This window comes from Leucopleurus acutus (genome assembly GCF_964270905.1).
Source record: "Leucopleurus acutus genome assembly, chromosome: 7".
Classification (NCBI taxonomy): Eukaryota; Metazoa; Chordata; class Mammalia; order Artiodactyla; family Delphinidae; genus Leucopleurus; species Leucopleurus acutus.
Genome location: NC_139150.1, coordinates 4531215 through 4557524, shown reverse-complemented (window position 1 = coordinate 4557524; position 26310 = coordinate 4531215). Strand labels below are relative to the sequence as shown.

The 26310-nt window shown below is 47.7% G+C and overlaps 1 protein-coding gene across 2 annotated transcripts in view; it reads right to left on the bottom strand.

Annotated features, from left to right (window-relative positions):
* MED27 (mediator complex subunit 27) overlaps positions 1 to 25756 on the bottom strand; it is a gene marked incomplete at its 5' end in the record, with an annotated part of 198539 nt that extends 172783 nt beyond the window's left edge. Inside the window, 2 exons of one of the 2 annotated variants that reach the window (XM_082843420.1) lie at positions 22829 to 22973; positions 25554 to 25756. In XM_082843420.1, the coding sequence (XP_082699546.1) occupies positions 22829 to 22973; positions 25554 to 25756 (348 nt within the window). Of the gene's footprint in view, positions 1 to 22828; positions 22974 to 25549 lie in introns of both variants that reach the window. The other variant, XM_082843421.1, reaches the window with a different exon arrangement.
* Positions 25757 to 26310: the final 554 nt, after the last annotated feature.

Below are 26310 nucleotides of genomic sequence, written 5' to 3'. Positions count from 1 at the left end.
CATTAGCAGAATATAGAGTTCACCAAAGTGTGTAAGATGGTGTCTCCCAGCTGAGTCCTGGGCTGTTCCCAGGTGAACACTGTTTTTCACATTAGTAGCTCTGTATTACAATGTCTATTAGAAAACCCATACATAATTAATCATTAAAGAAGTCACAAAGTTTCCTTTTCAAAGAAAATATATTAAGGAAAAAAGTTAATCTATTTAAAAGGTATCAAGTAATCAAAAGTAAAAATGATATGGGAAGAAGAAGGTGGTATGGTAATCTCATTTTTTCAGATTGGCAAGTTCAGAAACCTAGTTTTTTAGCACATTAATTTTTTTTTTTTTTTTGAACATTTGCTCACACTGCCCTTTCCACCTGGAATGTTCTTCCCATTTTCTTCCCCACCCTCCATGTCCGCCTGTCAAAAGCACAGACATCTTTCAGGGGCAGGTCAACACCACCCGCCACCCCCCCGCCCCCAGTCTTCTTCAGGGTGTACTGACCAGGGACGTCTCCTCCAAAAGACCCTCAGAGGCCCCCTGAGCCTTCCCGTTGTGGTTATGGCCCTCTGCTCTGTACCCCGCGGATGTGTCCTGCTCACCGCTCACTGCACCGGAAGGCTTGCGAAGGCGGCCTGGTCTTCTCCAGGGCCCCACAGGGTCCAGCACACAAGGCCCTCCAGAAACGCATCCTAAAGGATCATGCTGGGGCTGTGCAGAGCATTCTCAGGAGATGAGATCAGGTACTCCTCACTTCCGTCAACAAAGCAGAAAAGGCTCGAAAGAGCTATGTTCCAAATACTTCCTGAAACAGAAGACTCCGGCAGAAAGGTCGGGAGCCCAAGCTATAAAGAACTGGAGATTATTTTGTCACTAATGCTTGTCAAGTTTGGTTGCAAGTCTGCGGGCCTAAACCAGGACTGAGCTTTCTGTAAGTCCTCCACAATGGGCCTCACCTTCTGTGAGAACTTTATAAACAAAATACAGTAATTAACCTCGGGACCACTGAAAACCACATGTACAACCAGACAAAATTAATATTTACAAGATCGAACAGGACAGCAAAGACGATTAAATCAACAAGGATTTAGATGTGGGTCAACTCAGACTCCAAACCACAAATGCAACCTGCTGCTAGGATGCCTTCCACTCACTCACAGCACTGCTAAGCTGCTTCCAAGACAGAATGCTAGGAAGGGAAAGGCATGTGGACTAATATTACACCGATGGAGGGAGGACTCCTCATTACCCACGCGTTCACTGGGTCAACAGAGCAGCCAGGACCACTAAATCCACAGAGAGTGCAAAGGTCTCACTTTAGTCAAGCCTCCATCACGACGCAATTGTAACGAGTAGTCCTGCTAAGAAAAGGAGCTATTTATTGAGCCCTTATTATATGCCAGGCACCACTGTAAGTGCTGCAGGCATCTGAATTCACAGGAGCCACACAACACCCCAGTGGGGAGGCTGTTATGCTTAGGCCCCCTTCGCAGATGAGGAAGCGCGGAGGGGCTCGTCACTCAGCCCCAGGACACCCAGGAAGGACGCGGCAGAGAGGCAGGGCTTGAAGCTGGCATCAGACAGAGCCCAAGTGCTCAATCATCGTGTCATATTCTGCATAACTAGCTTTGCAGTTTTACCCTCAAACATAACTGACATAACATTTGCTCCCATTTCCACCACGATAATTATGGCATATTGTTTATTTTATGCCTTCATTAAGTAACTTCATTAAGTAGGACAAATAATGGCCGTTTTTACAGCTCATTATTAGTCCTACAACGCACACTGCTCCTGTGAGAAACAAAGATTAATCTTCCTACATCTGCACGGACTCCTGGTTGGGGCCGTCATGACAGCGAAAAGGAGGAGCCAACCTCAACCTCATCAGCGGACGCCCTGGTAAACGCTCACATGGCGACCCATCCCCCGTCCCAGCGATTACATGAGAATTGCTGGGTGAAACCATCACCAACTTCCAAGCAGGCATGAGCCATTTCAGAAAAGCAACTTTCTGACTTTCAGAGTAAGAGAGGAAGGCATAGCCATGGTCCCCGAGGACTCATGACGTGCAGAGGAAGCTTCTGACTGGCTCAGCACCACTCCTTCCTCTAAGACCTGTCCGCCCCAACTCCATGGGCACATTCATTGGACCAGAACAGTCAGCTGACTCCAGATTCCCTCGTGGAAAGTGGAACTGCAAGGCTCTTCGTCCAGCCCCTACTGCTCACATCAACTGAGGTGATGTAAACACCAAGGCCATGAAGCTGGCTTGCTCGACCGAGTGCACCCACCTGCAGACAGAAAAGCCTGATGGAGACACACAAAGAGCCAGGGACAAGGGACCATGAGTCCTAGAGTGCCGAGACAGGCAGAGGCGTTGCTCTGGTTCCTGACGTCTTTCTGGTTCTCAGCGCCATCCCCCTGGAAGCCCTGGCTCCATTTCCTGCCTGCTGGTCCCATAAAACACCCAATAAATGCCCCCCTTTTGCTTATTTTCCTTGAAACCAGATAAGCCTAGAAAAGGTAAACGTGAACATTAGCCTGCGTCACGTGAGGTGACCCTCAGCCACCCCCATTAAGCAGGATCATTTAAAGCACTGGGGCTTGTTTGGGGCTCATCCACCTCTAAGGGGAGAGAGGGGGGGTGGGATCATGGAAGGAGCCCCGGGCTCGGCCATCTCAGGGTTCAGGCAAACCTGCCTTTGCACCAGCAAGCAAGCAGGGACCACCACGTTCAACTGGCCTGATCTGCAAGTCTCTGGCAGGTCCAAATGTGATCATGGATGGGACTCTGGGCTGTTTCTCTGCTGTGAGCAATTTCTCCAGGAGTGCTAGGTGTGCCTTAAAGAGGGAACACAGAGCTGGGCACTTAAATATTCTCCTGCGTTTGTAGCCAGTTTCCTTCTGCCTGAAATAATCAGGAATAACTTACGTGGGACCTCAGTAAACTTCATTTTCTCTAGGATAAATATAAGCACGTGGCAAAGCCAATGGGAGGCCAAAATTTCAATTTCTCAGATATTAAATTAGCCAGTGACTAGAAAATTCTGCATGTATCTGGGATTTCTAGCAGGTGGTCCTAAACATTACTCATCAAAGTGAAAAGACTCCCTGAGTTTAGGACTCATAAGCCCCCTGAAGGCAGAAAACCAAGTTTATCTTTCTTCAAGATGCTGAATAATCGATGTCCCCCTCCACTTTCTCAGCCCCTCCTTGACAACAAGGATGAAGTTGTCACCACTATGGCCTCCAGTGAGGCAACAAATACAATGGAATATTCCGTGCTCAAGGGAAAAAGTATGAAAAGTGACAATCCTATATTTTTAACGTTAAGAATTTTATGAGACTTAGCACCAGCTTAAAAGTAAAATCTTAATATATCAGGCTGAATGAAATATGTTGATCATATGAGATCATTCGAAAGTCATACATAAAATGCATGATACAATATGCATTATAAGGATTCCGGTCCCCTCTTCCTACTGCATAGAGAGGCAAAGTGCATTACTTTTTTTTTTAGCAACTGGAAGGTCATGTAAAGGACACTGACAAAAATGTCTGGGCCCTCCAAATCCACATCTCTACAACTTCAGCGAAAATGCATCAAAAGCTAAGGATTTTGCAACCAGCCCCATTATCAATATACATATGTCATTTATTCTAAAACCTTCTGAAATCAAGGTACACCTGAAAATTATCTCTGGCAGCTCTTTCTCGTGTTTTTTCGGTGCGTCTTACAATCAATGGCATCTCACGGTCAATAAAACAGAAGCTATTTGGGGAAGGCGCCACCCCTCACAATTCACACCACCTTCCCAGCCCTGAAAAGCACTAACAAACCCACAAACTCTAGCCGCATTCTGGAAATCCCGCTTTATCTGAAAGGATGAAGCAACAGCAGTGGCTGGATGTCCTCACTACATCAGAGAGAAATGAAACGTAACTCCCATGCAAGGATCAGAGAGAAGAGCTCTCCACAAGTCAAACAAGACCTCTGGGATCAGAAGCCAAACAAGTGTTTTTCCTTTCTTAAAAGCTTCTAACTAGAGTCTTCACTTTGGAGAGAGGCTCCTATCTCAGGGAGGGTAGGAGGGGCAAGAATCACCCTCAGAGTGACTTCAGTGAAGAGCTTACAGACCAGCACGGGGCTCGGTTCAAGGGAGACAAGCTTCAAGTTTAAACAGTAATTTGTGCATAATTATCCTCACAGGTTGATACAAGATAGTTAGATTAAATAAATTAATCAAAGTACAAATTGTGCTGGCAAGCTCCAGCGTCTGGCTTCTCCTAAGGCCAACCTGCCAGCAGCACCAGGGCTGCGTTTCACAGCCCCCAAATCGGAGCTGGCAGGTGACGGGGGCAGGAGAGAGGCAGTCACACTCCCAAGCAGGGGAGCCAAGGTGACAATCACAGGGGCGGGCAGAGGGAGGGCTCCGCTGAGCTGTAACAGTGGAAGCCTTAAACACAAGATCCATTACAGCCCGAACACCCACAGCCATTTACACATCACGGTTGGAAATAAATCCTCGGGAAAGCAAATTTCAAGGGGAAGCGGCCATTAATACGCCTTGCCCGAAGCCCAGCTCAAGTCAGATCTCTTGTCTGCCAAGAGGTGTGACCGGGACGCGCTCTTTCTCTCACCGGACCCCCTCACTTGGAAGTCAGGTTATTATCAATATATTAGGATCAATGCTAATCTATTTCATTAGCATACTCCTAAGAACTAACATTTATTGAGCCCTGGGCAAAGTTCTCTACTTAATGCTGGTAACCCAAGGAGGTAAGAACTATTATGATTCCCATTTAAAAGATGTGGAAACTGAGACTCAAGGACCAAGGGACCTGCCCAAGGTCACCCAGTGAACAAACCACAGAGCCTGGGATCAATCTAGATACATAGCTACACTGTCAGGGGAGGAGAGGAGGTTCAAGGTAGAAAAAATATTGTCAAAGGAACGAAAACTGTTTCCATTTCTTTGTAAAAGATTAATTGATTTGCATGAACATGATCCCATGTGTAGAGATTCGTGGTAGAATTAGTAAGCGGGTCCCTGCTATGAGGTGAAGTAGCAGCAACACACAATCTGGCAGAAACACAAACCCATGGCCACCGGCACATAGACACAGCCCAAAGAAGCTGGGTCAAAGGAACAAGGGAGAAGGGTTGACAGAAAGGTTGTAAAACACCGCCTTGATCTTTTCGGCTGTCAGCTCCATCTATACCCATCAAGCCAACTGATAAACATCTTTCTTTGCAGTTGGTGGGAGAACAAGCACACAGGGACAGCATCCGTTGCTGCCCTCCGACTGGGACCCCTGCACAGTCCCATTCAATGGCCACGTCTCTCTGGAAACTTCATCAGAGTGTCACCCTTTCTGAGCTTCTCTGCAGGAAACCCTTTGCACTCTCCACCCGTCACACTCCATTACTCAGCTTCCAAATTCAACTTTCAAACAAACTGTCTCAAACATCTCCTATTTTCTTTCAGAGGAAGGCATGCACGAGCTTTGCCTTTGTGTCCTGTCACCCCAAGCTCCAGATAATAGTCACCCCTCATCTACAAAGGACTGATACAAGACTCTTTCTGCAACACTGAAAGATACTTTAGGAAAGAAAGCACAGGCAGGAGGAGAGGGACCACGGGAAGGAGGGACAAGGAATGGGCAAAGCCGTGAGGGATGGAGGCTGAACCTGGACTCGGGGAAGAAGTCCTCAAATCACAAAGTGAGCCAAGGCTAAAAAGACTGAAGGCGCCTGGTTCACAGCACACTCCTGCAGCCGTGCCCCACGAGGTTCTAGGGCTTGGCTTCGGGAGGGTCTGTCCAGCCCACCGCAGTCAGAGCTGGAGGTGAGGTTGTAGACATAAAAATAACAATACTCCTGGGGACTTCCCCGGTGGTCCAGTGAGTAAGACTGCACTCCCAATGAAGGGGGACTGGGTTCGACCTCCGGTCGGGAAACTAGATCCTGCATGCATGCTGCAACTAAGAGTCCACGTGCCACAACGAAGATCCCTCGTGCCACAACTAAGACCTGGCGCAGCCTAAATAAATTTTTAAAAAATAAATTAAAAAATAACAATGCTCCTAGACCTCTTGATGTTTGTTACAAGACTGTGCTTTTTATACTTATGCTGGTAGTAGGTTGCAAATGAAGTTTGATGTGGCAGACTTTTAAACTATATTGTTTTAGCTTGAATATTCTATACTTTTTAAAATTTTTTTATAAATTTATTTATTTATTTATTTTTGGCTGCATTCGGTCTTCGTTGCTGCACACGGGCTTTCTCTAGTTGTGGCGAGTGGGGGCTACTCTTCGTTGTGGTGTGCAGGCTTCTCACTGCAGTGGCTTCTCTTGCTGCGGAGCACGGGCTCTAGGCGCACGGACTTCAGTAGTTGTGGCACATGGGCTTCAGTAGTTGTGGCTCGTGGGCTCCAGAGTGCAGGCTCAGGAGTTGTGGCGCACGGGCTTAGCTGCTCCGCGGCATGTGGTATCTTCCCGGACCTGGGATCGAACTCCCCTGCATTGGCAGGCGGATTCTTAATCAATGAGCCGCCAGGAAAGTCCCTGAATATTCTATAATAAGCTTTTATAAAGTATAACATGCTAAATCACTACAAAATTTGTTGTACTGTAAGAAGGGTGTAAATAGTTTATTAATAAAATGCTTTGTATGCAAATTTAAAAGAAAAAGAAAAAACCAATACTCCTCTCTCTGTGGCAGTGGTGCTTGAACTTGTGGGGGCCACAGACCCCTGAAAGGATCTTGATGAAAGCTGAGGATTATTCTCCTGAAAACTGGACCTACATACATTCAGGACCCAACAGAAGTCTGACCGCAGACCCCAAATTAAGGACTCTTAACTTTTGTGAGCTACTTTTTGACGACATATATTTTATCAAACAAAAACAGGCAAGCAGCAATCAGGGTGGGAGGGAGTGGACAACCGACAGGCACAGAATATATATAATTCAATGCCCCCTCCAATCAAATGCTTAAATTATTTCTATGACATCTCGGCCACATGCCAGCAGAGGCCGCAGGAATGGATGAGTACTGTTGTGACGACCAAGATCAGAGATCATTTCTACGGTCCTGAAGCTTTGGGGAGCTAAGTTATGTTTTAGCAACTCAAATTTAAAGATAACAACAACAAAACCCTGAAAATATGACATAATATAGCTAAATTAGGGAATTACAATTCACATAGGAAATTCTCCTTTGCCAGCCCACATATATATATTTAAAATGAGATTACAGACAATGACCTTTGTGACTATAAAAATGCTTGGGGTCACAGGTCTCATAGACAGTTAGTAAACTTCTGGAAGTTTCTATCCAAAGATTTTACGTAAAAGAAGAGCCATTTTCTAACAACGCCCCCGTTATAAAGACACCACCATGTTCTCCAAACAGAAAGCAATTGCCCTGCATCTGTGCCACTGAGACAGCAAAGGCACACTAGAGAATAAAAGGATCTGAAGTCAGACGATCCGTGACTCTTCCCGTGCCTCTTCCCGGGCATTTACAACCCGCTGGCCTGGGGCAGGTCTCTTAACTTTTAGGAATCTGAGCTCCCCCTTCAGTAAAATAAGGCTAAGACGCAGAGTTATTATGATGATGATGAGAACAGTGACAGGAATGATGGTAACTAACACATACCAGCCCTCTGCTGAGCCCCTGCACATACTAAGCTTTTGATCTTCACAACAGCCCTGAGGGAGGAAACTGTCATCAACCTCATTTTACAGATCAGAGAACAGGAGTAAGTTGCCCAAGGTCACAAGTAGTAAAGAAAGGAAGCAGAACTTGAACCCAGGCAGGCAATCTGGTTCCAGAGCTCCTGCTTTTATCGCCACGCTACACAGCCTCTCCGGCTGGATGATACGATGAACGCTTCCACACTTTAGAGACTGTAAAGTGCTGAAACAGGGACTTCCCTGGTGGCCCAGTGGTTAGGACTCCACACTTCTACTGCCAAGGGCCTGGGTTCGATCCCTAGTTGGAGAACTAAGATCCTGCAAGCCGCGCAGCACAGCCAAAAAAATAAAGTGCTGAAATACAATATAAGACACTTCTGCAACGTTCACTGTCTCCTTTCTTTGCCCTTTTCATATCTGCCTCAAAATAAGATAATCTGCCTTCTGTTTGTATCCCCAAACTAGTTTAAAAAAAAAGACAAAAAAAACCCCTTAATATTCATTATCCTTCAGTAAGTCAGGCCGTGAGTGGAATGCACAAACCAAATAAAGACATCTCAGCAGCTGTGCACTGAGGAAATACCGCAGCTAAGAGTCACCTCCTACCCAAACATCAAGAAAAGTAGGACCTGGAACCCTACAGCCCCACCTCCCCCCTCAAAAACACGTCACTGGAATTTTAATGTTGACTTCAAAGACAAGGAAGCTACTTAGTTAACTCAAAGTGTTTTGTTGGTTTGTCTTCTTCTGTTGGGCCTCGCTAGACATTGGAAATACCCTGGTGAACAGGCGGGCAGCGTCCCTGTCCCCTGCCCCCGCTATCGGTACTTAGTCTATCGCGAATCACGCCACGATGTGGGCAAGGGGGGCTGCGGGAGTACGGGGGGTCACCTCACCCTGACTTGGGGAGTTGGAAAAGACTCTCCCGAGTATGTGACCATAAACAAATATGGAAAAGTAAAGTGAGAGAATATTAGCCAAACAAAAAGAGGGGCGGCGCCCGTTGAAGGAGGCCACTCCAACAGCATAAGGCAGGAGGGCATGCAGGCTGGGTGCGGAGCTGGGGCACCATGTGAGCCAGACCGCTACCAGCTACACTACAGAGTCTGTCTTCATCCTGAGCGCAAGAAGGAATCATCACCATATTTTAAGCAGGAGACTTGTGAGATCAAACTTGCACATTTAAAGGTCACTGATGCTATGTGGGGAGAGATAGGAGGTGGTGAGACAGGGAGGCCAGTTAGGAGACTTCTGCAAATGTCCTGGCTATGAGAGAAGACGCCCCGAAGGAGGGTGGGAGTATTCGCTCATCCATTTAGCAACAAACACTTACTAAGCGCACACCAAGCACTAGAAACCATGGTTCGACCCCAGTGCTGGAGGTGTAAGGGTCCAGCGCAGCTGACATGCAGACGGAGTGAAATCCAGGAGGCAGGGATGCTGCCTGATTGATCTTGCTGGTTGTCCTTAACCCACCCCAGAGCCGGTGTTTCCAGCACTCCCCTGGCCATCGGCTCCCAGGGCCCCACCTCCCTATGAGGCTGGCCTTATCTGACGAGTGGGAGTAGAAGGTGGAGGTACAGTCATTGGGAGCTGCCCTCCAGACCCCACCGGGGTGCAGATATTGTCAGTGTGCCTTTAGGATCAACCACTAACTGGAGGCTTCCGAGAGCCCTTTCCCATCTTGTGACTCATCAGAATAAAGCAACTCCACCCTCTGCGAGCCAAGAGCTCTGAAAACCTTCCTCAAAAGCTATACGTGCCCATCACTTTGTGACTGAGAAGGACAACACTTCACAATTCGGAGGACGTCCCAACAGGAAAGGCAACGTTCCCCACAAGACATCTTAACTAGGAAATTACCACACTCCGGTTCTATAAGCTCAGGCCCCCGAGCACGGCATTTGGGCCGAGGATTCCAATGAGCTGCCAGCAGGATAATGTGGTGACACTCTCTGAGCTACTGTGAAAATGCATTAAAATCTCAATGTTCGAGCTCATCCAAGCAATTAAAATGAACACGGACTGCTCTGTTTTAGACTGGGAAAAACAAGGATAGGAGAGCGTTGGCCTCTATAATCCTCTGAGGCTTCTCGGAACATTTTAAAAGCATTTAGATAGCACCTTTGCTATCCAAACCAAGCTGACGGTAATCTAGTTAACCAGCAACATCTCCACTGGCTCAAATTAAGTGCTACGGGGGAGAGGGCATGGCGGACGGGAACTTGCAGCGCTGAAAGGAAACGCGTACCCACCAAAGGCTTCCTCTGTGCTGGCCCCGCGCTAAGAGCATCACCTGCCCAGAAAAATAAGTGTCTTCACAAGCATTTTTCAGGTGAAGAGGACGAAATCTGGAGAGGAACGGTATAACATACGGAAACCATCGCAGTGATTTTCACAGGAAAGAAAATATAATTCCACGTGATCACTAAACAAAACTCTTCAACGGCTGCCTCATCATTTTCTGCTAAGAAACAGAGGTCGAGAATTTATTTTATCTTGAAACTCGGGTGGTTCAAATTCTCATCACAAACACCACGGATGATGTAGGATTTTGAATCAACTCATTCTCTGGGAAACATACTGAATTATCAAGTGTGATTTTAAATAGAGAGCTAGACAAATGATTGGATGGACGGCCAGGCAGGTGGCCAGGCAACAGGAGAGGACACAGGGCAGGCAGCGGGCCCCAGCTCGCCCCTGGCGAGACACTGAAGTCAGTGCACAGGGCCAATCTTACCCACGGGCAAAATCAGCCTTCAGGGCTCCAGGTATTTAAATGAAATTTAAACAGACCCATTCGCTGGGACTTCCCTGGCGGTCCAGTGGTTAGGATGCGGCGCTTTCACTGCCAGGGCCCGGGTTCAATCCCTGGTCGGGGAATTAAAATCCCACAAGCCCCATGGTGAGGCCAAAAAAAATAAAAATGAAAATAAACAGACCCATTGACAAATAAGAGAGAATAACAAATGTGCAGCACCCTTTGCAGTCACTAATCCATATCAAAAGAAGCACGTGGAGAGTTCTTTTAGGACAGAAACAGTCCAACTGGGTCAGGTCTCATGTCAACGGTGGCAAGAAAGTCAGTACCCTGACTGATGGATGGTTTTTTTTGCCTTTGGACACAAATATAAGATAGATATTTAGTGTTCTCTTAAAATCAATGAAAACCCCTTAAAACAAGCACAACCTGGGACTTCCCTGGTGGCACAGTGGTTAAGAATCCGCCTGCCAACGCAGGGGACACGGGTTTGAGCCCAGGTCCGGGAAGACCCCACATGAGGTGGTGCAACTAAGCCCGTGCGCCACAACTACTGAGCCTGCGCTCTAGAGCCCGGGAGCCACAACTACTGAGCCCATGTGCCACGACTACTGAGGCCCGCGTGCCCAGAGCCCATGCTCCACAACAAGAGAAGACACCGCAACGAGAAGCCCGTGCACCGTGACGAAGAGTAGCCCCTGCTCGCCACAACTAGAGAAAGCCTGTGAGCAGCAATGAAGACCCAACACAGCCAAAAATAAATAAAAATTAAAAATAAATTTATTTAAAAAGAAAAGAAAAACAAGCGCGACCTTAGGCTACAGCAGAATATGGGCAAACTGGTGATATGCCAAGGGCAAACGAACCAGAAAAGTGTATATTACAGCAATAAATTTGCATTTGCGTTAAGCACAAGACAGAATTAAAATGCACCAAACTATAAAAACAGGATGATATTTAAGATGTCAGGAGTGCAGGACAAAATTTCCTTTATGTTCAGGCCCTGTTCTAGATAAGTTACAGGTGTCAATTAAGTCACCCAGACCCTATCAGTTATGCTCCTTTCTGACAGTAAAGACAGGTAAACTGAGACACAGAAAGGCCACTGATTAAAGGGGAAAAAAGACCAATAGTGGAGTCAGGAATTACTGTTAAAATCATGTGCTTTGGGCATGTGCTGATCAAGTTCGAGAACTGGATATATGCTGAGTTCCAGGAAGATGGGAACTGATCAGTTTCCTTCACCGAGTCTAGAACAGTGCCTGAAACATAGTAGATGCCCAATAAACACGTGTTCAATAGACGGATTAGATACTTCCTAGCAAACAGCACACTACTCAAAAGCAGCTTGGAAATTAATATGATTGAGCATTTTACACCGAGTGCAACCACTTTCTCACGTATGAATGCATGCACACACTCAAAACCTGCAGACTCTCTCGCTTCCAAATCTACTGTGTATGGTCATCGGAAGAGCGCCGAGCCCAAATGCTCAGTGGCGGCAACTACTAATAAGTGATCGATAATTCAAGAAGCCTACTGACTGAAAATCATGATGGTACGACGTAACCCTCCAACCCTAAAACACACAGAAACATACAAACGGGGAAAAAATAAGAGCAACCGGTATCCCATGAACCCACTGGAGGACTAAGTACAATTCCTGTTAAAAAGGGGAAAAAAGTGGGCAGGGGGCTTATCTTTACACAGTCATCCCTGGGATGACTCCAAGGCAGTACCTTTCTTTTCATGACATGCCCAGCAAATATGCCAGTTAGTTGCTAAGATCCCAACTTCTCATATCATACTTATCACATCGGAGCTTAAAGCAGATGAGGGTACCTGCCTCTCTGAATCTGCGGGGCCTGGGGCTGCTCTGCTCATGGAGGTCAAGGCAATTGCCCTGAGCCACATCCATGCCTGGGCTGGGCCCCGCGCAGTCTTGGTCTGCGCACAGACTGCAGCTGTCAATGGGTCACACCCACCGCCATGGTTCCCTCTGATACAGCATGTGGACTGACCACTGCTCCTGCTTCACTGACAGGGGGATCAGCAGACACAAAACCACAGGTAAATGGCAATATTTTAATGGGCTTCAACAGTGGAAGAAACCTCTCTGCTTGTCTGGACATCCGGATGACATTCCCTTTTCAGGCTACCGAACACTGCGGGTCCCAGTTAGAGGGCTGGCGGTGTGGCCCTTGGACAAGTCGCTCTCTCTATAAAAGGAGGGGCGCTGCCCCACCTGATCGTGGAGGTCCCCTTGTGATCTAACACTTGGCCAGAGGGGGCACAGTGCCTGGAGTCTGTTTGGAAATATGGGGAGGTTGGGGGGGGGGCTCAATTACGAGTGTCTACTGTGTCCCCAACGGGAGGCCTTCAAAGTGACACCAGAGCCCCAACCCTCGAGGAGAGGGGACGGACCTGGAGGGCGAGCAGCTGCAGCAGTGCGATCAGTGCAGCTGCTGAAAGCCTGTGGGGCAAACACTGACCAGATCAGCTCTGCCTGGTCATTCTGGAGGCTTCTCTGCAGCAGCGCTTTAATCTCTGGGCTCCTCCCAGAGGAACCGGGCTGCGTCTAGCGGAGCAGCCACAAACGAAACTAGAGATTTCAGAAAGAGCCTCCAATCCACAGGGTTGAGGCAAGTTTGACGGTGCAACAAGCTACTGACTTGCCAGAACCTACTAGATGAGTATACTGTCCCCGGGGGGAGTGAGGGTCTTGGGAGTTTCGGTCCCTTGGTCAAGTCAGCGAGGAAAAGCAGCAGGCCGAGCAGGGCCCCGGCCCAGGGAGCGCGGCAACCAGCTCCGGAGAGGCTGCGGGAGCCTCCCAAACAAACACGCGACTGCTGCAGAAGAAGGGGAATGCTGAGGGCACAGGCACAGGACCCGAGGGCGGAACTCCTGAGCCCAGCCCAGAGGTCCTTAAGATTAGGGCATGGCCGCCAGAGAAGGGATAAAGCCTCTAGGCGCTCCCTTCCACACCTCCTCCCTTTCAGTTCCCCACACCCAACAACAACACAAAGCTGCAGAAGGTCAAGGGCAAGTAAATAGCAGCGGACTCAGATTCAGCTAAAAAGGAAAGAGGAAGAGAGTTAGAAGCTTCAATTTGCTAGGAAACAGCTACCTGCAGTAACAACTATTTACCAAAGGCCACTATACATCCTACCCTGAACAGAAACCTTATATACAGTTTCTAATTAGACATTCAGACCAATCCAACGAGACTGGTATTATGTCCATTTTCTAGTCCAGCAGGCTGAGGCTCAAAGGTGTTAGCTAACACCCAAAGTCTAAGTCCTAACAGGACAGGGCTTACCCTTGTGGGGATAATGAACACGCAGAGGAGGATAAAAGCTGTCACAGGTGTAAACGCAGGACACCTAATCTGGGTACATCTCAGAAGACTTCCCAGAGGAAGTCTAAGACCTAAATGACTAAGACTTTTCCAAAGAAAGGAGGGAGAAGGAAGAAGAGCGTGCGCAAAGACCCTGAGATCAGAAGATTCTGGGGGACCGCAATGCATTTTGCAGACAAGAAGTGGCAAAAATAAGAGCAGGGAAAGTGGGAAGAAAGGAAGCTGAACGCTGAAGGATTCCCGATAAAATGACATGATGTCGGGCATTGCTTTCAAATACTCCAGTCCTCACCCCTGACCCCCAGAAAAGAGAGTAGGGGGATGTGGAAATCAATGAAATAAGAGGGGCAAAATATTCTTAATTGTTGAAGCTGAGTAGACAATGGCTCATTAGATGATTCTCTTACTTTTGTGTAATTTGAAACTTTCCACAATAAAAAGTTTAGGGGTTTTTTCCCCCAGAAAGAAAGGAAGGAAGGAAGGAAGGGTGGGGGCTAGAGAAGGGAGCTGGTGCCAGGCCATGAGGCCCTGCACCCGGACTGCTAATGGTAAACAGGTCATCTGCCGGGCTCTGCGCTGCATGCTCAAGGGAGTATTCACAGAATCCTCACAGCCACCCTAAGACGCAGGACTGTTCGTGCCATTTTGCAGATGAGGAAACTGAGGCTAAGAAGTCTGGCCAAAGGTCTGTCTGCTTCTGGACTCAGGCCCCTGGGTGCGATAACTAAAATGCCTCCCAATGCCAGCCGGGAGCTGGAATTGATCCTAAGGGAGATGGAGGATACCACTGAGGAGCAACCAATCAGGTGTCTTCTTTGTCCAGGTCCCTGGGAACTGCCGAGCGGAAAATGGCTGCAGTGGGTGGGAAGGGGCAGGAAGCCAGAGGGGAGGCAGTAGCATTGCCCCAAGCAATAAGGGGGGGCCTGGGCTCAGACAGCGGCAGTCAAGGTGGGGAGGAAAGACTAAGCGGTTTTGGAGAGGTGGCATCAGTAGATCTTGGTCAGCAGGTGTGAGGGTCCAGGCACCCCACCACGAGGAGCAGGTCTAGGGACGGGGGCAGGGTTTCCGTTCTGGGCTCCTTCTACCCGAGAAGCCTGTGAGTCCCAAGTGCAGATGTCCAGCGGGCACTCTGACACGGGTCAGGATCTCAGGCGAGCTTCTAGGCTGGCTAGAGTGCGGTGTCATCCGTGTACGGCTGGCAAGTGAAGCAGCAAAACAGATGGGCTGGCCCAGAGCAGGCGTGGACCACAGGAGAGAAGCGCTAGTTATCTCTCAGCTCTTTCCCAGCTCACACCCGCCATGAGGAAAAGAAGACAAGCAAAAGGGGAGGCGTAACATCATATTCTTTCTGCACTTGTAATGGTACACGTCCTTCCCCACCGTCAATGTGCAACTCACCAGGAACAAAAATGATATGGGACAATTTCCTGTCTACTAAACATTCCTGGAAGAGAAGAGAAAGTGCCCTTCTCAGGCTCTGGTTACAATGTACACAAAGCTTTGGGCACACAGCACAAACCCCATCAGCCCAGAAAAGGCTACTATAAAACAGCCAAAGAGGGACTCAGGCTGAGTTCCCCTCACCCCCAGCCCCAGACAGAGTGACTCCTGCAGGGCACGTGGGACACACAGCCAGCAGCCTCTGCAGCCTGCCCAGGGTAGCTTCTCAACAGAGTTCCTGCTCCTTTAGAGAAAAAGAAGGAGGGAATCACACATCTGATTCCAGGCCACAACAAAGTGACAATTTTCAGAAACGACAGCTAATAAGTAGAACATAAAGATATGGAATTAGGCCAAAGCCTTGGGGTGGAACCCACTTAGAACTATGGGGACATCAGGTGATTTTCGTGACGGCTTACACTCGGTGTGTTACAGGAGGCTACTGCTGTCTAGAGAACCTCTGAAAGGTAATCTTCCCCTAAGGGCCTCTAGGGCTGCTGCTCTATCCTGGTCTGTTCTGAGATGCTCTGTAGCGTACACAACAGTTGTGCTTAAGAAACGTTACTGGACAAGAATTACTCTCCTCTGCTCCCCAGGTTACACTTTCATTTCCAAAACAATGGAAATGCATAAATGATTCCACTGCTCCTTCCCAAGTGACAGTCAAAAGGGACTCGAGAGATCTTCAGTCCAGCTCTTCATTCTACCAACAAGGAAGCTAGAACCCAGAGGAACAAAGCCACGGGCACAAGGGCACACAGCCGGATAGCAGACAGCCAAAACCAAATCCCAGCCTCTCGAGACCTCTGTCCAGTGCTCTCATGACTACTGCTGCCTCGATAAAGCTTGACCAATAGTATTAAAAGGAGTAAGAAGAAGCACTAACACCACTGCACGCTCACTACACACTGGGCACTGCTCTGGGTACCTCAGGTGTATTACACTCTTCAGTCCTCACAACAGCCCTATACGGCAGAAGTGTTATTATCTACTTTTGACTGATGAAGAGGCTGAGACAAAGGGAGGGTATGGAACTCATCCCAACTCACGAAGCCAGGGAGTCAAACCCAACAGAGTCCGACTCCAGAGCCCTGCCTGTAATGAGCATCCAATTTACAAAATGGATACAATCCAAGCGTTTATTTTTACACGGGCCTGTGTGTGCGAACATTTTCCTAAAGAAACAACACTAGAAATCCCAGACTAGCCTATGATGTTTTCCCCACCAGGTAAGAGGACTACAGACCAATGGGAACTCTGAGCTTGCACAGAGTGAGAGCATTCCTCCTCAGCTTGCACAGATGGTCTGCCCTGGGCAAGACAGAGCCCCTCTCACCGGCTTCTCTGCCATCCCCTCCTTCCTCATTTCTTCCCAGGACCCTCACCCTGTCTTCAACATCCCTCAAGTCCCACATCCCATCCAAACCCCTGGCTCCGTATCAAAAGGTTACCAAAAGGTTAGCTATCCTCCTCACCAAACTCCCAAACCTCCAGGCTTTATGAGGAAAGAGCCCCCTCCCACTAATTCATACTAATGTGTGAATTGTTGATATCTATGCCCAGGCTTCCTCAGGGGGAAAAGGTGCTGATTACCTAAAAGAATCTAATTTGTACAACTTCAGAAGAATATACTAAAGTCAAGCTTGGGAGGCTGTGTGATACACTGGAAGTCACTGGAAGACAGGCCCGCACTGCCTGGGAGTCTGTCCTCGCCACTTTGTTAAGATAATAATACCAGCCCCCAGAGAGTATTTACTCTGTGCCAGGTAAGTGCTATACTTATATGACCTCATTTAGTCTCAACGTATTTTTCTGTGGTGGGTACAACTATCGTCCCCATTTTAAAGAATAGAAAACTGAGGCACAGACAGGGAAGCTTCATCGTTGTCAGGTAGCAGAGCTGGGATGTGAACCAAAGTGGTCTAGCGCTGAAGCCTATGCTCTTAACCACTGAGCAATACTGCCACTCCATAAACACACACATACGCTTAGTGTGCCGGGAATTATAACTACCATTTAATACACACGTATGACATGTGAGATGTTCTAAGGCACTTCATACGCATTATTTCATTTAATATTCCCTATAACACTATGATATATATACTTGTATTACCCCCATTTTACAGACGAGGAAACGAATGCTTTAAACAAGTTTTTCCCGTGTTCAAGGCACAGCGTAAGTGCAGAGCTGGATCATATCTCAGGCAGCCTAACTCCAGAACTTAGAGTTAAGGCTTGACATTTCTGACTGTACCTTCCTTTACTTCTGAATCCAACACTATCTAGAAACCCCGGAGATTGGTTTTGTTTGGTTCTTTTTCCTGTTTGGTTGTGTTACTCTTTGTTCTTTTCATAATGGCTCACACAGTATCAGGGCTTTGGGTGGGGAGGGAGGAGAAGGGTGCAGGGTTCAAGGCCAACTAGGGCAGCCACTATTGCAGTCAAACTCACTCTGCTGGTAAGTTCATGCTGAGTGACAGGGAGCCAGGAAGGTTAGATTTAGGTGTAAGAACACCTCTAAGAATGGTACCTGCACCTCTGCTAATAATAACAACCCAGAACAGTGCATGGTCCAAAGCCACGATGATTAAGGCTTTGGGGGGCATTTAAGATTTAAGTGATTTTCTTTCCTCATTATGTTCTGAATGAATCCATATTCCCTGAGTGAGTCGGGGGTGGGTCTGGTGATAAGGAAAACACTAGGAACAGAAATTAGTTATTGATAACACACCAAGTGGGATAATCCCTAAGAGGCTGATGGGGTTGACTCGCCTCTTCCCAGTTTTCGCATTTCTGCCAAAACAACAGCTGCCGCAGAACACCTGACATCAGGTGCTGTCGCTCAAATCAGGCTGACTCAGTCAACTCCGGACGACTTCTACCACGTCCTACCCGCTCCTGAGCACTGGCTGCCAACCCGGCTCTCTCAGGAAGGGAACACCAGGTGACAGGCAACACAGATGAAACTTCCAACCTCAGCCCTCAAAGAGCTTATCATCAGTTCACCAACTGACCTCACCTTTCCTTCCAAATTACGCTTCTGGAATCTGGCCCTGGCCTCCAGCACAGGACCTGAGAATTTTCTCTCATCTACCAGTAGCACAACTAAATTTCTCAGTAATGGCCCAAACACAAGCAAGCAAACCACAGGAGGGGCTGTAAACTAAAAATTCAACAGAAAACCCTTTTTACTTATTCTTTCATTCATTCAGTGAATTTTAATTGACTGTGCACTGAGTACCAGGAGCCCTGCTAGGCGCTGGGGACTCCCCCCTGGGAACGAGAGGGACACAGTTATAGCAGCTTAAAGCCACTGAGTAACTAGATTCTGATAAGAACAGCTCAGGAAGGTAGAGTGGAGCAAATGTCTTCAGCCTTTCCAACTGAATACCCTTGGAATTGAAATTTGCTCTTTCTCTAATAAAAGTAAAAAATTAAGCATGCAAAAACAAAGAAAAGGCAGCGCCAGCCCCTTCCTCAGGGCCCATTTCCCAACCCGGGGAGAAAGTGACACTTCTGGGGTCTTTGCTGCTTGAGACATCACCAGGAAAAGGCTGAAGTCTTCGCCCCCTTTTCAGGCAAATACACAAGCAGCCTCCTGCCATAAACAAACACAGAAAGTCAAAGCCGGAAATCAAAGCCTGGAGACAGGACACTGGAAACCTTCGGACAGGGGCCTTGAGAATAGTTCAGCCTAACTCTCAGCATATCTGAACGTAATAAGAACAGTCCAGAACAGCGCCTGACCCCAAGTCATGATGATTAAGGCTTTGGGGGGCATTTAAGTGATTCTCTTTCCTCATTATGTTCACATTCACTATCTTACAGCAAGGACCGCGTTGACGTCAATTATTTTTTGCCGTCGTCGAGAGCTTGTCATCTCTCTACAGAACAATACTCTATAGGTGCACAAGAGTTGAAAGCTAAATTCTTTCCCCAATTCAGCACGGGAAAAGTGCTGCTCCCAGCAATTTGACATCATTTCATTAGATTAGATTAATTTTTATTTTTTTAGGTTAATTTTTAAATGTGTTATCCTAACAATTATGCCAACTACCATGTAATTAACATTCTGACTGACTTTACAAAAATTACACAATCCCCTAAAGAAAATAATTAGTCAGTAAGCGTGAATGAGACTTCTCTATGGCCAATGGCACATAAAATAGAAAGTTCATCACACAATGGGTGGTATCAAAGCCTTTCCCACACTTCCTTCAATTCTTAGCCAACAGTGCAGAAAGCTGACATTGGCAAGTTACCCTAAACTTCACCTAACATATTAATGCACTTTCCAGTTTAAACTTGTCGAGGGTAAAATGAAGAATGATGAAAGCTTTTGCCATTAAAAAGCTCTTTTCATTTGTAAGAGAGGCATGATAAACACATATCATTGCTGCTTCCATATCCCCAGCTGGAAATAAGAATACTGGCTTGTTTCTTGGGGCTACTTCTTGAGTTTATTAAAGAAGTGTACATAAGGCATCCTTACCCTTGTTTTCCTCTTTCCTTTCAAGGTTTGAAGTACAGTATTTGTATAATAGATCTTAAATCCCTTCCAGAGTAAGGTAAGGTATAAATAAGCAATAGTCAAATAGGACATTATCTACCATAACAGAAATAAAAAACGTTTCCCCTGTAGCCCACCTTTGAATAATTGGCAGGTTCTGCCTAGCCCCAGAACAGAGTTGTGAGCCCAGAGGTGGCCTTAGCAGGAAAGAATACAGAGGGTGGTTAGTGATGTCTGCCCTGGACAAGAGTGACAGTTTCAGGACCATGTCCCATGTATTTGCCATCTCCATCCTTCAGTAAACCACTAAAAATGAGTAAAATGTGATACCAGTTTATGAATAAAATATAACATATGAATCGCTCCTGTGATGAAGGTTAAAGGGGGAAAAATGTTTGCTATAGTCAAAACCTTAAGCCAAACCTGATTAAAGCATCCAGTTTTAGAGGAAAGAACACTGACCTACATCAGGAAAGGCAAATTCTAGTCTAGCTATGAAGCCATGAGCAGGTTGGTTCACTTGGCCTTGGTCTGCTTGGCTATCAAATAAGGGGGTAAGCTAAACGTCTCTTAAACATTCTCTTTATTTTGCCAATTCATGTTTTAAGACTCCAAAAGCCTCTCTCTGCTGGGGCACTCGGAAGCTGGTGGAACAGCAGTTACTTCAGAGGCACGCACCAGGCCAGGGCATGACTGAACCCCTACACCACTCACACTGCTCATATGGGACCTAAAATCTGTGATACATTTCTACATCTAGTTTTAAGCTGTAGCATCTCCAGGACAAGAATTTCCACATACATAATATTTCTTTTCCTTAACACATCCTCTTTTCCACCTGAGGGCAAGGGTGGTGGGCAGGGACAGGGTCTTCTATTTTTATACTCTAATAAATTCAGCAAACAATTAAAACTACCTTCATTCAAAAGTTAAGAGTCATCACTTCAAGTTAAAACCAGTCGCTTCCACTGAGTCCCACACACTCATGGTTTCGAGATCAGCCTAAATCTTCCCACCAATGAAGTGTCCATCCCTCAAGCCTATTCCAAGAACATTACCCACATGATACATGAACACAGCTTCCACGTCCAAACGCCAAAAAGCAAGACTTTCTACCAGAAGTCCAACCAGAAATAAGTCACCTACAGATCAGATCCCACCCAGTCACCAGGTAAACTCACATTAGGATGTCCAAGCGTGCCCCTGGGGAATAAGGATGCTCAAACAGAAAACCCTGAGAGGGCAGGGCTATCTGGTAGGGCCAGAACAGTCTCATGTCTGGCCCTGGCAACTGCAACAGACATCTCTAATTTTTTGTCTGCCCTGCGTCCTCTCCTGCCTCTATCTAATTCCAAGCAGCCCCAATTCCTGTGCTTTAGCTGATCTGCACTGGGCAGTCAGAGAATCCCACCCCCTGAACTCAATGAGCTGTCTGGGTAGGTAGGGGCCACCTACCAAACAGGGCCAGAATCCGTTTTTAGGGTCTGGTGTGGACACCTGGAGATCACCTGGTAGAAGGACCACGCAAACCTACAGCTGCCAGTGCGTCTTTTCCACCACTGGGGGATATCAGGCCAACACTGGGAAGCAGGCGTAGACAGGGCAAGAGAGTGACAGATCCCCATACCCCCTGGGCACCCTGAAACTCCAGACTGAAGTGGGTCTCTGTCAACAGCAGCCCAGAGCTTGGAGGACAAGCCTTATAGGTTAAATGCACGCATCCCAGGTTCAAGGTTCCACTGCAAACCAAAGAATGTTAAATACTCTTCCAGACAAATTCAAAGGAAAAATTCTACACACTGGAAACACTGTCAAGGCTCACCTGTCACTTAAGACCTGAGAGGGAAAAGAACCACAGGAAAGAGGAAAAGGATGACGGATAACTGGAGGGGGCAGAGCAGTTCACAATCAGTAACCGTAAGATCTATTATCTCCAGGGAGGTAGCGGTCTAATGAGAAAAGCTTCCCAAGGTGTTCCATATATTCTAGCTTTCTCTCAGCAGCAACAAAACAAAACACTACACAATAACCCACAGCGCCCAAACAAGAGGAACTTGTTAGTAAACAGGCTAACTGTTTCGAGGCTTCTGAGCCTAATTGCTCCTGTTATTTTTACACTGCAGCTTACTTTTCCTTTACAGCCGTCCTAAGGTCTACGCCACGGGCCTGCCTACTGCAGGAAACCACGAATAGCAAATTCCAGGGAGAGCGTTTAGAACAATCTCCCTCAGATGGGTGTAGAGTAATTAGAGCAAAGAGAGCATTAGGAGGTTATTTATTTTATACGTAGTATACACACTACTACGTATAAAATAAATAACCAGCAAGGACCTACTGCTGGTTATCTATTTTATAGCACAGGGAACTATGCTCAATAGTTTGTAATAACATATAAGGGAAAGAATCTGAAGAAGAATACACACACACACACACACACGTATCACTGAATCGCTGTGCTGTACACCTGAACACGATATTGTAAATCAACTATACTTCAATTAAAAAAAAAAAAGATGAAGAAAAAAAAAAGAGAGATGGGGACTTCTCTGGTGGTCCGGTGGTTAAGACTCCGCGCTTGGGTTCGATCCCTAGTTGGGGAACTAAGATCTCGCAGGCCGCGCGGCACGGTGCGGGGGGCGGGGAGAGAGAGACAGTAATCTACCAAACTCTAGTGATGTTCTTCCATCAACAATGCCAAGCAACATAAACCATGTGAGTGGCTGCACACTGAGACCAGCAGTCCTTCACCTTCTGGGGGTCAGGGACCCCTCTGAGAATCTGATGAAAGCTAGGAAGTCCTCCCCAGAAAAACACACACACAACATTCTGCATGTGATTTCATGGGGTTCATAAAAGCTGCTCCCTACACCCAGCAACCAGGTTAAACGCACCTGACTCTGAACAATCCTCAAAGACTTCAGAGGGAAGCCTGAAACTTCCAACTCTGTAACCCGATGCTGAATCAGAACAAAAAAGGAAAGAAAAACCCTCACTCTCTGCCCTTATGAAATGTAAGAAAACTTGTTTTTTCCTATACTAGCTCCATGTCTGACATGCCCCCCTTACCTTGTTTGACCACTTATATGCCTGAAGGAGCTGACTGTAGAGAGGGGTTTTGTCCTGCACGGGATCCAGACTCAACAGCCCGCTGTTATGGAGAGGATGGTTCTCAGAAGGCTTGCCGACCAAGTTGCTCAGCCGTTCCAGCTCACTGAAAAGTAAACAGATACAGCAAATAAACCCGGGTCCACTGCAACTCCAGTGCTAAGCCAACCACACTGGTCAACGGCTGTTCTTCAAACCGCCCATCAAAGGTCCCTTCAGAAGAAATACTTTCTGAAAGGTTAAGAAGACTAGGGCCACTTGAGACAACCCCTAACTGGGGGCTGATCTTGTTTTGCAACTGAGCTCTCTGGCGCCACGCTAAAGAAAAACAAGGGTTAAGAGCGATGAAATCAGTAAGCCTCCCAAAATCAGCCTTGAACAACTCGAATCATTCTCTGAGGGGGTGTGGGGGGAGAGGACACTTTCTGGAATTTTGAAACGCAATATAACACTGCTTCTCACTAAGAGTTTTCAGACTCACGTACAGATCAGTACCTTTGGCAGAACAGCAAGTACCTGAATAAATGATGATTATTTACCATTCACACAGAGATAGATTTGTACGTGGTGCTTCACAGATGTTAAAACTTAACAAAACAAAGAAGAGGGCTTCCCTGGTGGCGCAGTGGTTGAGAGTCCGCCTGCCGAAGCAGGGGATGCGGGTTCGTGCCCCGGTGTGGGAGGATCCCACATGCCGCGGAGCAGTTGGGCCCGCGAGCCATGGCCGCTGAGCCTGCGCGTCCGGAGCCTGTGCTCCGCAACGGGAGAGGCCGCAACGGGAGAGGCCACAACGGTGAGAGGCCCGCGTACCACAAAAAAAAACAAAAAAAAAAAAAACCAAAGAAGAGATAAAATAAACAAACGGAATGGGAAGACACCACCGAGGGGCTGTGTCAAAGAAACATGCTTCAGTCTAGCAAAATAAAAACCTCTAGAGCAGCTTGGGAAAGGGAGCCAACAGCAAAAGCACATTCCAGGGCTTCCCTGCTGGCACAGTGGTTGAGAGTCCGCCTGCCGATGCAGGGGACGCGGGTTCATGCCCCGGTCCGGGAAGATCCCACACGCCGCAGAGCGACTGGGCCCCATGAGCTATGGCCACTGAGCCTGCGCGTCCGGAGCCTGTGCTCCGCAACAGGAGAGGCCACAGCGGTGAGAGGCCCGCGTCCCGCAAAAAAAAAAAAAAAAAGCACATTCAAGAAGCACGCCAGTCTGACGGGCCTGTCTCAAAGTGTCAACAAAGGCTTTGTAGGAACAGATTCTCATGGCACGTTCATTCTGGAATCTTCAGCCACCTTCTTCTTGGTACTGCTGTCTAAAGATTTAAGAAGGCAAAGGGGTGATGTCAACATTCTTAAGCTTTCTACAATGGTGATTTAAGAAGGCAAAGGGGTGATGTCAACATTCTTAAGCTTTCTACAATGGTGAAGGGTTACAACATCCTGCATATTACCAAGGGAAGCCAATCGAAGAGGAGACGGTCGAGAGGAAAGAACCACCAGCGCATCCCCTCAAGCAGGGAAAGTATTAACGGGCACTGCACCAGAGCACAGCCAGTGGGTGTGGGAGTTGAGGAGGGGTGTGTGACTTCCTGGCTTTCCCCCAAAACAAGAATGGCAGCTACTTAGAGGAAAATAAATAAATAAATAACAAGAGGCTCCCATCATTTGGGCACCACCTCCTCTTCCATCCTACCTCCTCCTTCCATCTGGTTACTAAGGAGACCAAGTTGAGACGGAAAAAAACAAAACAAAACAAAAAACCCAGCCACTCCAGAAATTATAGTATGACTAGCTCACCCAATGCCTTCCCCTGCTAAGGTCAGTTCTGAGAGGTAAAAGGCAAAAAATCCTGCAATTCTAACCCTCCTGGAAAGGACTGCCTCTCATAAGCAGGGGAAGGCAAGTCCAGGACGTAACCAATTAAAAAGGGCCTACTATGTGCCAGGCATCTTACAAACATCCTCTCACTTAATTTCACTTACAAAGTAGGAGAAGGTGACTTGTAAGAAAGAAATATACAATCCTTAACCCTAAAAGACCACAAATTAATATTTGTTGGGGGGGCGGGAGGAGGTGTAAGCAGAAGTGATTAAGCTGGTTAAGGCCGAGATTAGGTCTCTCTAGAGACAGAAACTTAAGAGGAACAGCGAGAGTGGGAGTGAAAGTACTGATCAGGTGGTTTCGGAAGGGGTAGGGGAAGAAAGAACAAAGCCTATTTTGTCGTGTTTGGGGGTGGGTTAGAGTGGAACTGATGAATTCCAGGTTCAGGGACGAAAACCTGGGGCCAATCAGACGGAGTGCACTTGGCTTTGGGGCAGCGCTGAGCAGGTCCTGTTTGGTACTATTTTATCAGACATGGTGGGGCCCAGCGGGCCCACAGGTGAGAACCCTGCGGAGCTGAGATGAGGAGTGGAAGTTCCTGGGAAGAGCACGTCCCCCAATGAGAAATGGAAGGACCACTGAGGAGGTCCAGGGCGGAGGGAGACAGCCAGGACCTGGCGGCCAAGAGAAGGGAGACGAGAAAGCGGGGGTGGAGGATGAGGTGGCCCTGAGGGGCAGGTAGAGGCTTGGAGAGGAGGGATGGGGAGCAAGAGAGCAAGGAAAATGGACAGCAGCCCCTGACTGAGAAGACTCGCGCGGGGTCGGGACAGGGTGGGAGGTCCCCGGCCCCCTCAGCCGGTACCTACTTGAGGTCCCGGTTGACCGAATGCAAGTTGTCCTGGAAGTGCGCAATGAAGGCCTTCTCCCGGCCCTCCAGCGTCTCCTTGTTGCGCATGCCATCCTTCAGGCAGTCGAACACCCTGCTCACGCTGGAGCGCAGCGCCTGGATGGCACTGATGGCCTGGGCAAAGGCTTCCAGGTTCACGCCGACACTCAACACGTCCGCCATGTTGCCGCCGCCACAGTGGGCCCTCCAAAACCAGCGAGCAAAAAGCCGCGCTCGCTGATGACGCAAGCCCTCGAAGGACTCTGGGAAATGTAGTTCTCTCGGGGCGGGGCGGCCCAGGTGATTCCTCAGGGCCCTGTCCCAGAGAGGGTTTCCACTTTAAACATGCGTGGGCAGGAAAGTGATCCCCTGGATCTGGGGCAGTCGAGCTGCACGCTCGGCTTTCCTAATGGTGACAAGGAAATACAGAAAGTTCCCTCACTTCCCCAAACTTGCACTCTTGGGAGTCATATGGAAAAGAATTGCTCAGAGCGTTAAGGTGTCCGTGGTGTAAAGGGTTGAATAAAATGCTTCCAAATTCGTAAATCAGTAGGGGAGAAGGGAAATTTCTTCCCTACAGTAGAATGCCAACTAATAAATGTAGAAGAAACGATGGAAAGAAAATTACCATTTGGCAACCGTTAGATTAATAACTGATTCAGATAGGAATTGAAGGATGCTAGTGGGTGAACGTGTGAGGAGTAATAGCATAGTTACATAGTCTCAACGTATCATTC